General features: G+C 38.4%; 1 protein-coding gene across 17 annotated transcripts in view; it reads left to right on the forward strand.

Annotated features, from left to right (window-relative positions):
- Nucleotides 1-13,391, forward strand: part of DGKI (diacylglycerol kinase iota) — a 448,494-nt gene that overhangs the window by 218,702 nt on the left and 216,401 nt on the right. For 7 of the 17 annotated variants that reach the window (XM_035254661.3, XM_078343690.1, XM_035254664.3 and 4 more), the window contains exon 8: nucleotides 2,710-2,826. The exons of 1 other annotated variant lie outside the window; for it this stretch is intronic. In XM_035254661.3, the coding sequence (XP_035110552.1) occupies nucleotides 2,710-2,826 (117 nt within the window). Of the gene's footprint in view, nucleotides 1-2,709; nucleotides 2,827-11,011; nucleotides 11,051-13,391 lie in introns of all 17 variants that reach the window. 9 more of the 17 variants (XM_035254659.3, XM_035254662.3, XM_035254663.3 and 6 more) reach the window with 2 other exon arrangements.

Raw genomic sequence — 13,391 nt, forward strand, 5'->3', positions numbered from 1 at the left:
GTGGTGTTTTGGTGAGGTTAAAGGTTTGCAGAAAACTCATGCCACTACGCACATCATGCTAAACTAGCCATAGGGCTGGCACAGACTCATTTAGTTGAAACATATGAAATTGACATTTCATGGTGAAAACCATTTAAAAGTTGGCAGTTGATGCAGTTTAATCTAATAATATTCCTACCCCCTACATGTCAGAAGAACCTGCTGTCACTAGCTAGAAGTGTGGTGGTCTGGAAAGCTCAGTGTTGCTGCATCACGGTCCTGACGTATTTTTTATTCCTGGCATTTTCCTTTACTTTCAGTTAGTTGTTAAACAAATAATAATTGCGCATCTATTCAGAAATGTGTGCACAAATATAAGGCCATCTTAGTTCTTGAATGAAACTCTGTACCATCAAGGCAATATCTTCATTTTGCAATCCAGGGTTCCCCAGTGCTACTACCTTTGCTCCTGGTTCTTCTAATCTGGTGGGGCAGCCTCCTGGGCAGTGGTGTGCTAGACCTGGGCAGTGGTCTGCACAAGGCAGGAGCAGATACAGCCACCAGGCTGTGGTGAGATGGTCTCTCCAGGTTCAATTATTTTGGAAACTCAATTCCACTTGAGCATGTGTGCTCTTTCTGTTAACCTATAGTCCACTGAATCATGACAAAGGACAGCTTTCACCTGACTGTGGTGGTACAGCTTTGGTCAGTTCCACCTATCTTTGAATTTCCCCATTTCCCACATTGTGGAAGGTGATTTTTGCAGGCTAAGATAGATACAAAAGATTTGAACACAAATTACAGTGGTGATATGTTTTAACAGTCCAGGTCAACTGCTTCTAGGACATTTGATGTCCAACAAGAAGCAAATAAGTGACCCTTAATGGTGCAGGAGAAAGAATATTTTGGGACCTGGGTTTCCTGGGTTGGGGTTTTGATTCCACCATTTAAAAGCTATGCAATCTTGGATGTACCTCTGAGTCTCTAGAGTTGAGATCACTCAAATATACATTGAGAGACTTGACATAGGCAGTCTCCTCGATCCCAAACATTTTAGAAAGGCAGTGGTCATGCATTTGAGACTTTATTTGAATTGCCAAGAAAAGAAAAGAAGAGCAATTATTTAAAAAGGTATTCAGGTCAGGCGCGGTGGCTCAAGCCTGTAATCCCAGTACTTTGGGAGGCAGAGGCGGGCGGATCATGAGGTCAAGAGATCGAGACCATCCTCAGCAACATGGTGAAACCCCATCTCTACTAAAAATACCAAAAAATTAGCTGGGCGTGGTGGTATGAGCCTGTAGTCCCAGCTACCCAAGAGGCTGAGGCAGGAGAATTGCTTGAACCCGGGAGGCAGAGGTTGCAGTAAGCTGAGATCACATCATTGCCCTCCAGCCTGGCGCCTGGCGACAGAGTGAGACTCTGTCACAAAAAAAAAAAAAAAAAAAAAAGTATTCAAATGTTAATAACATTTTCTGGTATATTTGTTTGCAGAACACAAATAACTGGTGGCAGGCAGAATTATTAATTATTTTATTTTATACACAATTGCTTGATTGATAATTAGCCACTAGATCACAGCAGATCTTGAAGACATGCAGAAATGAAAACAAAAATCTCTCTAATGTTATGTAATGAAATTAGGGTGGCCGTATTTGCCAGTTTTTTTGAGACAGTCCTAATTTGTGTTTGTTGTTTCAATGTGATGATTATCAGTGATACTTTTGCTTTTAAAATTGCTCCAGTTAAAATGATGAATTATATAGTTATGTGAAGTATAATCTAATAACAAACTGAGGTGACATTTTTAAAAATCACTATGATTAAAACTAAAGCCTATAATTATTGTGTAATGTTGATTTTAGTTTCCTTTTTTAGGAAAATGAGTGTTATTGCCCATCACTGTCACTTTACAGTCACACAAAAGATGGTTGAAAACTTGACTGGTCTGTGGTTACCAGTCCGAGTGTCACTGTTGGGATTTAGAGTTAAGAGCCTAATACTGTGGTATTGTTCATTGCTAGCCTACATTCACTTCCTTTCAAAAGAAAAAAAATCACTTTAGACTTGCCAAGAGTAATAGGCTCATTGTATTTTTTTTTTTTTTAGCAGCCCTAGACAAACCCAACAGAAGCAATTTCTTTGTACTTTGTTACCTCTGGGATTTTCAGCTCTGTAGAAGAGACATCATGCTTCTCTTCTGCCTTCTCTAAACTGGAAAGACAACCTGGGAGGATTTGTACCTATAATAGGAAAAGGAAGGGCAGGTGGTAGGCATTGCCTCTCTGCCTGGTCACTTCCTTCTCAGCATTACCTTAATTCAACCAAATCCATGGCTAGTACAGGTCAAGGGAAATATGTGCGAAAACTTTGTGTGAAATCAGGATTAATAGAACCCTCCAAGTCTAACACTTTTATGTAAATATTTCATTCAACAATTAGAAAGTTTTAGCGGGCTTCATCCTGCTAGCCCGATTTCTTGTTATCAACGTTACAAGTTTGTAAACCGGAATAAATTCGAAGTCTGGACTCTAAGCTCCTGGGGTGGGCTGGGTGGTGATGAGGAAAGCATGTCCTCATTGTGTACGTGCCTGTCGTGCATGTGTGCATGCATATGTGTTTCTGTGCATGCAATGAGTGCGTGTGTGTGTGCGCGTGTACGCATATTTATTCCTTCTTGCCGCAGCATTTCTCTTTGACCAGAATTGTTTACTGGCCTATTTTTCTCTTCAGTTTCACAATAAGGTGACCTGCTTCATGCTGCATCACATTGAGGAACCCTGCTCCCTGGGGGCTCATGCTGCTGTTATTGTCCCGCCCACTTGGATCATTAAGGTGAAGAAACCTCAGGTAACTGCCAGGACTCTGGTGCTGCTGGGCCGGTGCTGAGAAAAATGAACTGCTGCTTCTTGCTTTTCTCCCCAGACTAGTCTTTGGGTTCTATGACCTCTGTTCACTCATTCCCAAGGCCCTATGCTTAGCTTCCACAGTTCGTCCCATTGACCCATCTCTTTCCCGCACTGGGCTCTCTCATGGAACCAGCCTCCCATCCTAATGAAATCAAAGTTCTAGAGCAGGAATGTTGTCTCCTCACTCATGTGCTAATGATATTCTCGTTGATAGGTGCTCTCCCAAGTTTCACTGAGTACTAGTGGTAGGTATAGCTGATTCTTATACAACTGTGTTCCCTTCCAGCCTGTGCATTTTCAGAGAGTCAATGTGAGGGCAAACTGTACAGGCTTCATGGTTTGGTTAAGATTCCTGCCACTTCCAACCTGGAAGGCAGACTGTGAGTCATGACCTTCCTGAATACACAGGCCTGCTTAGAGCAACATTCTTTTCTTAAGGGAAAGTAAATTTTATTCTCTTAATATCTAATCTCTTTCTGTGTTCTCCCCAGTGCACTTCCTGTCCTTGTGAGTCTCTGTTTCAGTATTCAGGGAAACCTTAGTAGTTTCTTAACAAGGTCATAATCTTTGAAATAAAATGTTTCTGCCTTTGTACTGTACATCCTTGACAGTTATCTTCAAGTTCTAAGATGGCAGATTTTTAATGCTATGGGAAGAGAGACTGTACCTCACTTAGGGTACAGACGCTTTAGGAAATACTTGTCAAATTCAGTACCTTTAAATGATATGGTGTTCCTATTGCCTGTGGTCTCCAGGCTCATCATGTAATTCATTCTCGTTGACTCAGGTTTATTTAAAAACTGGTGGATCAGCGATACTGTTTTGCTTTGTGTGTTTTATATAAAGTTTAGCCTCTGTTGATGAGTAATGTTTAGGAATAAAATTATAGTTTATGGAAACCCTTGGGATATTTTTTTCCAGAGGCAAGTATAGTATCTACATATTAAAAAATGAGGAGCCTAGTGCTTCATTTTATATTTTAGAACCAAATGCCAAGATATGTTAAATGAGCTACCCAGGGTGACAAAACAAATTAAATATAGTATTGCTATTTGAAATTCAGTGTACTGAATTCCAGTTTTTATTTTTAAATCTCTTTAACATTTCTATTTTAATTTTTTTTCTAAAATTCTGTAATCTCTCCAAGGCTTTATATTAAACATTCATTCAGTTAAATCCACAGCTTTCCATTGAAAACCTCGATTGTATGAGGAAGGCTAGTAGTCATTGTAATACAATACATGATCCTTACTCTTAAGAATCTTATTGTAAAGGGGGAGCTTCATTAAGAAGATGAGTTTTGTTTTGCTTTGTAAAAATGGGTGATATTTAGGTCTGTGGAGGAGAAAGAGAGAGAGTAGCAGGCAGGAGAATGGCATACAGGCACGGGTACTGTGTCCCAAATTATATCCATGAAATTGTGAGTCTAATTTAACTGAAGTGCAGCGTTTATGCAGAGAGTAGATAGGAGGTGAACACACAGTTGCTCAGGCCTGACTGTGGAGGAAGGGTTTTTTTTTTTTTTTTTTTTTTATAACTGTGAAATTTATCCTGAAGTAGCAGAGTTCCTTTTAAGCAAAGGAGTGATAGAGTAAAAGAAAATAGTATTTTAGAAAGAAACAGCTAGCCAGAGTGTGTGGAATAACCTAGTGGTGTGGGAATTGGAAGTCTGCGGACACACCAGTTAGGAAAATCAGAGATAGTACCAGTGTGTAGGGCGAAGTTTACTTCTCTAAATGTTAAAAACCCTTTTTGTTATGGAAATTTTCAAGCAAATGAAGAAAGAGAAAAGATTATAACGAATCCTATAGCCACCAACTTTTCTGCCATTGTTTTTCATCTATCTACTGCCACATCCTATTTTTGTTTTATGAATTAATCTTTTCCTTTCGAGATTCACATGCAGCTGTAAGAAGTACTACTGAGGAATCACTCGCACCCTTCTAAAGTTTCCCCTCAGTATTGTAGTACAAAATCACAACCAGGATATTGACCTTGATGCAGTCAAGATACAGAACATTCTATCCCCACAAGCCTCCCTGCTGCTGTCCCTCGTCAGAGCCACGTCCATTTCCTCCTGCCTCACCCCATCTACCCCATCTTCCTGGTAGTGGAAGCCTCCTCTTTTTTCTTTATTTTGCTAGAATACTTTAAAAGAAATCTTAGACAGCATACCACTTAGTCCGTAAAGACTTCATTATGCTTCCGTAAAAGATAACGTTAAAAAAAACCCAAATACCATTATCTCAGTCCTGTTAATAATCCCTTAAAATTTTTTCCTGTCGTCTCAAAAAATTTACCTTTTTTTTTTTTTTTTTAAGGAATGTATTGAGTAGAGGTGAGGAAGTAGAATGTTAAAAAGTAAAAAAAGGAGAGAAGGAGAGGAAGAAAGAGGAAGAAAAAGAGGGAGAGAGAACAGGAATATTGCTTCATTCTAAAAATGGGTATTAATAATGGCAGATCAATATTTTGTGTATTTAAAATGGAGAACTCTATAAATATTTATTGAGTTTACTTGTTCCAGATCTGAGTTGAAGTCCTGGCTATCCTTTTTTTTTTTTCACTGTTTTTCAAGACAGGATTCAAAGTTCACAACTGCCTTTTACACAAAGTTGACATACTTCTTAAGTCTCTCTTAATTTAGAACAATACCCCCTTTTGTCAAGCCACTTACCTATTGATGAAATTGGATCACTTTACCCACAGGATTTCCCATATTTTGATTTTGGCTGATTCTTACCATGTATGCAAATTATTTCTCTTATTGCCATATTTTTTGTAAACTAATATTTAGACACAAAGACTCATATTTAGGTTTCATTTTTTTTGGTTTTTTTTTTTTTTTTTTTTTTGTAAAAGGTGCTGTGTAATTACTGGCGGTGCTGTGTCATTCTATACTATTGCCATCACAGGAAGAGGGTATCAGCCATTTCACTCTCAGTGATGCTAAGATCCGTCAGTGGGTTCAGGAACTGTCATCCCATTCCATCTGTCATCAAGTTCACCATCCGCTTCTCATCTTTTGTTATCTATCAAAGGTTTTTTGCCGAAGTCTATTATTGCATTAGGGGTTGCCAAAGAGTCACTTTCCAAGTTTTACTCTTTCTAGCTATGATTTTTCCAAAAGAGACCTTTCCTTCATCCCAACAAATACATGACACATGTTTGAGAATTTGCCTTTATTTGTAAATTTTTAGAATGATAAGCAGATGCCGTAGCAACCTTTATAGGTTGTAGTAATGCTTTCCTTGGAGAGTATCATTATGAAATTATTTAATTGTGTTTTTATGTATTATGAGTTTCTCAATACATTGTCATCATTCTTCTTCTTATGTTCATATTGTTTCACCTCCAAACAGTTGTAACCTCTTCCACGTGGTCTCTGTCTCCATTTGTTATGAGCCATGAGGTTTTGAGAGCTTCCTTGATTTTAGGAATAGTACCATGTCCCAGGATCATTTAATGTATTTCCTGTCCATACCTGGAATCAGCCTTTCTCTAGAGTCTTGGTCACTTTTAATGGGATATGGGATTTATAGCTCAGAGTCTAGATGCAAAGTCCAAATTCATTATTCAACATGTACCTTTTTATTGCCATCTATGATTCAGGACAATTTAATAATAATAATAGTAAGGAGAGCTAACATTTATATGTGTGAGGGAAATTTTCCGTATTTTACTTCAGTTCCTTATTTTATCATCATAGTACCCTGTGAGCAGGTATCCGGTTATGCTCACTCTATAACTGAGGATTGTGAGGCACAGAGAAATCAAATAAATTACCCACAGTCATATAGTTATTAAATAGTTGAGATGGGACTTGCACCCAGGCATTTTGATTCTGAAAAGCAAGCTTCTATTGGTATGCCACACTGTCTCCCAGTCTTTTGGTAGCCAACCTTGGCAAATCCGATGTTTTAAAAATTTTAGTAGTCTTCCCTCATGTGGGCTTCAAAACCATCAAGTAAGTTAGCCAACAAGCCACAGTCTGTTTAAAAGCTGGTGTATGCTGAGCTTGTGGCGACAATGCAGCAGTGGTCAAGAGCTTTCTGACTTTTGAGCCAATACTACCTGGGCCCATAATAACCTTTCTGTAGCCACTTTACTAATTTGTGTAATATTGAACAATTAAACTCTTCTGTTGAAACTCTTCTGACACCAGTGTTAAATTCTATAGCTATAAAAAAAAGGAAGAAAACAAGGAGAAAAGTCATTGTGTCTGTGATCTGATCATAGATGACAGTAAAAAACTATAGTTTATAGTATGTAGATAATGAATGGCAAGTTATTAGCCATGACTTGGAGGTAGATATATTAGAGAATTCATTTAAGACATTGGGAAGTAACTAACAAATGGAGAATTTGGAAGGTAGGTGGAACATAGCAAAGTAAAATGATTTTCCAAATTTGAGGATTCATATATGTGTATATACACATATATATGTACATGTTTCTATACTCCATTGTACTGCTTCAAAAATAAATAGTAGAGAAGATATTCTCTACTATTTATTAATGTTAATGTTTATTTAACCACATTCAGAAATGCAGTCGTTTGCAGTAAGAGGTCCAAAGATGAATCAGACCTGATCCATTTCCACAAAGAGTATACTCAGTAGTGGGAATATGGCTAGAACTATCTCAGTCACTGGGCAGTGTCTGTGGGCTTTGAAAGGGGAATTCAGCCATATGTAAATCCCTAATGAAAGAGTGCCTCCTCTCTCAGAAGGTTTAATTTTTCGTCAGTGTGCATCTTTGGGAGAAACACATAGGATCCTGAGAGGAAGGGACCAGACAGGTTGGTTGAATCAGCCATTGTCAGCATCCAAGGTGGCCCATCTATCTGAGGTGGAGAGTGGTCAGTGCTACCTAAGATGTATAAACACAGTGTGAATATGAAGCAGGATTGAGCAGTTTCAGTCGTGGGTATCAGGGTAGGTTAAATGGAAAATATGCCATTTGTGGTTGGCCTTACAGGATGTAGGCTGAGTCAGTGAAAAAAAGGCTGAAAAGGACAGAAAGGCTGTAATCATAGCACTTTGGGAAGCTGAGACTGGTGGATTACGAGGTCAGGAGATCAAGATCATTCTGGCTAATACAGTGAAACCCTGTCTCTAATAAAAATACAAAAAAATTAGCTGGGCCTGGTGGCACGTGCCTGTAGTCCCAGCTACTCAGGAGGCTAAGGCAGGAGAATTGCTTGAACCCAGCAGGTGGAGGTTACAGGAAGCTGAGATTGTGCCACTGCACTCCAGCCTGAGTGACAGAGTGAGACTCCATCTTAAAAAAAAAAAAAAGCAGCTAGAACTTACTGAGAACAGTTAAGATAAAACTTTAAATAAAGTCAGCCTTATTTGCGATATTTGCCTCTAAACAAATGACTCTAGAGAGGAGGAGTAAAGGAAATCTATTCGAGTGTATTACGGTCGGGAGACATGGTTTATAAAGAGTTGGAATTAAACCACATATTTCATTTTTACTCCATGAGCAACTGTGGAATTGGTAGCTGTGTGAAACCTTGATGCTAACGTGGGTGAGGGCCGCTTGGGTGAATTGCTGGGTTTCATCACCTCATTATTTAGAGAGATGAAGAAGTTATTTTATAGAAATGAAAAGACAATGGAAGGCAGATGATTTTAAATAATTTAAATTTAAAAAACCCCCCAATTTTAAGAATCAAGTTGATATATTTGAAGTCCAAGTTATTTAAAGTTGCAGATATCAGTGATTCTCTTTTGGACTGGAAATATTACTGACGATATTTTGATTGGACAGGCAACTTAAAGATGTTCAGATACCAGTGCACACACTCGGAGCTGATGGAGTGAGACTTACGTGAATTTTCTATGGGGTCACGTCGTAGAAGACCACAGTTGAGAAGGCTTTCACAGAACTCATGTACCATGAGATGACACCATTAGAAAAAATATTTTGTACTTGATCCCCTAAATTTTCCAAATTGTCACTTTCTTACAACTTTCTCACTAATCTCATTGGACTTCTCCTGTCTTCTAAACAGAATATGAAATGGATCCTCCATTCTTTTTCCTCAGTGTAGCCCATTGTAACTTCATAGTACTGAGTAGAACAAGCTGGTTTTTATTGAAAGAATGACAGTGCTCAATCATTTATTGTTTAGTTTGTAGTAACATGAGTAATACATAATATGCTCCCTGTAAAAATTCAACATTTCAGATAAGAGAGTCAGTCGCCTTTCACCAACATTTAAAATGATAAGTATCTCCCCTGTCTCTTTCTGTGATATATGCTGAGTTTTTACTGCACATTTACATGCATGGAAATGCACCCACAGAAAAGACACAGAACCAGTTTGAGTGTAAGGGTATGCGTTTTTAATAAATGACATCACTCTTCACATAATGCTTTACAACTGGCCTTTTTTAGTAAAAAACAGATTCTTGGGGGCTGGGCATGGTGGCTCATGCCTATAATCCCAGCACTTTGGGAGGCTAGGGCGGGTGGATCACGAGGTCAAGAGATTGAGACCGTCCTGGTTAACATGGTGAAACCCCGTCTCTACTAAAAATACAAAAATTAGCTGGGCATGGTAGTACGCGCCTGTAGTCCCAGCCATTCAGAAGGCTGAGGCAGGAGAATTGCTTGAACCCAAGGAGGCGGAGGTTGCGGTGAGTCAAGATAGCGCCATTGCACTCCAACCTGGGTAACAAGAGTGAAACTCTGTCTCACAACAAAAAACAAAAACAAATTCTTGGGGAAAAGTCTATATTACTATATGCAGACTGATTTTTAAAGCTGCTGTATATATTCCATGCTGTGGATATAGCCCAGTTTATTGGTCCATCTGTCTACTGGTGGAATTGTTTCTAATGTTCTTCTTATAAATAATGCTGCATTCATTCCTTCCTAGCTCTGTACGAGCTTTCCTTATAATAGTTCCTTTTTCTGTTTATCTCTTCTGGTTGGATAATCTTCTTAAAATGCTGGGAACTCATGAAATGTAATAGCTAATCGTGTGCAATGACCAATAATATCCTGTAAATTAGCCTCCAAATTGCCCAAACCATTTCCTTTGGTGAATTCTCAAGCTTCATTACTATTTGTGATTTAGTCAAATAGGTCTAGTTGGAGCTGCTGGGACCCTGTCTGTAACTTTCAGAATAAGTTTTCTTTGTCCTCCTGCCTGCCCATCCTCAGAGCAGCCTCTGTTCTGTGGCACAATGGGAGCACAGCAGAGTGAGAATGCTCTTTCACAGACTATGTCCGTGACTCTTCTCTCCGACTGTCTACCAGAGTTTTGTCCAGAATATGATGTGGGGAAGACTTTATTTGGGATGACAAAGAAGAGATAACAGATCTCTTCTCTTGAGATCCATTATTATAACCAGTCATTTGTGATCTTATAACCTGGAAAAGTCCCTGAAGACTAATAAGAGGCAGTTAAGTTTCAGTCACAGTTGAGTGATTTACCCGTTAAGTATTTCTTAATAGCCCAGGAAGGAGTCATAAGTATGATCAGGATTTTATTGATAGGATCATTTCTGTGGCAAGGTAAAATTATCCTGGTATGAAGTACAGGAAAACCAAAAGCCTTTTTCTTCAGGTCTTTAACAGAAGAGCAGGCACAGAATGTCTAGAGCAGGGCGACTGCTCTTGGAATCAGAAGAATGCAAAAATCCAAATGAGGGTACAGCACTTCTCTGTGTTTTTAGTGTTGATCTTGCAAAGTGAACACTTTGTGTCACTGAGTTAGTTGCCCTTGATATAATGGAGATGTTTTGTTTTCGAACATAAGATGAGTGTTAAAGGTTTCTTGAATATATCACCAACAATTCTACACAGTCACTTCTTGATGTAATTTTAACATTCTCACAAAGCGTGCCATTGTGTTGAACTCTCTCAACAATACTGACCCAGGCAGGATAAGCTGTCCTGTAGATTATCAAGAGTAGGTGATTTAGTCATGGTCAAAACATATCCAAAAATCTGCCTTCAAGCCCATCCGTTCCTCACTCAATCGTGGTACCTTCTAAATGAAGGTATATACTTAGGGATACATATTTCTACAAAACTAGAAGGAAGCCTTGGGATTTTGAGGTGTGCTGTGAAATTCCTCCTATTTATCTTTTGTGTTTGACTATCCATAGGGCTGTAAGCTTACTCAGAGCTCACATAGATGCGCCCAGGTACTGTAAGTCAACCAGTGTGTTTGGTCTCTGCCCTGTTCTTGTTCTGTAAAGTGAAGAAAGCCTCAGATGCATTTGGTTTGGTGAGGCTCAGAAACACTTGTATTTGTTACCTCTGTGTTAAAAAAAAAAAAAAAAAAGCAAGCCTGTTTTGTGTGTCTGTTTCCTATAAAAATTAAGTTCTTTGCCTGCTCTGTTTTCAGACATCAAGCCTTACTTTAATGTGTTTTTCTAACTGTGCTCCCCATATGTGCTTAATCATCAAAATCACCTGAAATACTGTGAGTTCTATGATCAGACAAGTTTAGGAAACAATTCTTAGCCTGATGTGTTAGATCTGTGTCTTGGAGTTTAATTGCTGAGTCCTGTCAGGGACCCAGGCCCATGGCATGTTCCTGTAAGCACCTGGTATCCGGCATTGCTCCCGGTACTAAATGAACTGAAACTACAAATAAGTTAGGATGCAAGCATTCACTTCCCAAGGATCCTTTCCCATATCAGGAGAGGCTCAGTAAGTGCTGTGAATTATATTATATTTATTCATTATTTCAACAATGATTTGAGTGCACACCGTGTACCAGGCATTTGGGGACACACGGCTGAGAATGAGGCATTATTTAAAACGAACTAACGTACTGAAGTGCTTATGGTGGGATGGATACCAAGCTAACTGCTTCACATACCTTTTCTGGTTATAACTTCACAACTGTCCTGTGAGGTGGGTATTGTCACAATCATTTTAAAATTAAGAAACTGCTATTTTCAAAAGTTTGCCTTGGCCAAGTTCACTGATCTCATAACGGAGAGTCAGAGTCCATACTAGATGTGTATTCCTGTCTCTGTTTGTCTTCTGCTTAGCATAGTTATGTGTCTCCTCACTTCCTCTTTCTCCTGCCATCACTCCATGATAGAATTGCCTGGAGAACTTTTTAAAAGCATCCTTGCCTGGGTTTTACCCCAAACAGATGAAAAAAGAATAGTCGATGGGGCCCAGGCATGAACATTTTTCAAAGCTCTCTGGGTGATGCTGGTGTGCACTGATAGTTGAGAACCATTTAGAGCATCGTTAATTGACCCCAATACATCCTGCTCCTGCCAGCCTTATGATTTCCAGCATTCTTCTAAGATCATTTGGCTGATTAAACAATTGATAATTCCAAATCATTTTTCTTCCCTTTTAAACAGTTTAAAACAGAAATCTATTAAAATACAGCAAATGCTTTCATAATGCAAAATGTTCTGCATTGAGGGACATGATAAAAGACCCATTTAACTGGGAATTCAGAAACTTGAAGGTCTGTTTTCAGGGGGAAGTATAGTCAACAGTGAGTAATAAGGAATGACCTGGGGTCTAGAGCACCCATGAGCTCCTGGATCTCTCTTTTCCTGGTGTGACTTTGAGATTCTGAAATCTTTTAATCTAACGGGAAAAGAAGACCTTGGGACAGACGGTAGTTCTTGAAAATTTCCCTCATCCCTGGTGAACACAGGTCATAAATCAACTTTTTTTTTTTTTTTCCAAATCCAAGTCAAAGCAAAATAAAAGCTAAATGGTTAGAGGCTTACTAATTTGGATGCCTTAAGATATGTATTTTATACTAAAGATTATTTTGAATGCTCAAAGAAAAAAGAATACATTAAAAGGTAGAAGAATAGACATTTACATTTCTTCAAGCTGTTTGACAATTTTACTCAAACAATGCATGCATATATGCTTATATAAACTTTTATGAATTCTGCATTTCTTGCTGTCAACACTTTGTTAAACATCTATCATGTGGTCAGTAATATCTTGCTTTTTAAAGATAGCAGTCTAATTAATCATTGACTCTCTACTAATTAAATCTGTTTTTATCTTGTGTTTAATCAGTGGGTTGTGACTGATCCCTATGACAGGCTCTTCTCAAAGCATCTGTATCAAATATTAAGAGCAAATGGTTAGTTGAAGTAATCACAATATTATGGTTTATACAATTGCTAGAAAGAGAAAGATAGGAAAGTCAATTGTATGTGGGGGGTGATCACTGTATTTCAACAAGTTCGAGGCACTTTTATGAGAAGAAAAAAAAATCAAGGCTACCAGGGGAGGGAAAACTTTTTAAACCATTAGGTCTTTAGAGAAAGAAAGAACAATGACTTCTACCTCACTGTCATAGTGATTGAAGGTGAGTATTATCTTTGCATTTTACAAATCAGACATCAATGCTGATAGGACAGTTGGGTCGTAAATTTCCATTAGGGTCAAGAATCATTTTACGGCTATTACTAGAACAGATCATTACCAAAAGAGTAAACTGAGAGGAAAAAAAAAAAGAACAAGAAAGAAAAATAAAAACATGAA

Source organism: Callithrix jacchus, chromosome 11 (assembly GCF_049354715.1).
Source record: "Callithrix jacchus isolate 240 chromosome 11, calJac240_pri, whole genome shotgun sequence".
NCBI lineage: Eukaryota > Metazoa > Chordata > Mammalia > Primates > Cebidae > Callithrix > Callithrix jacchus.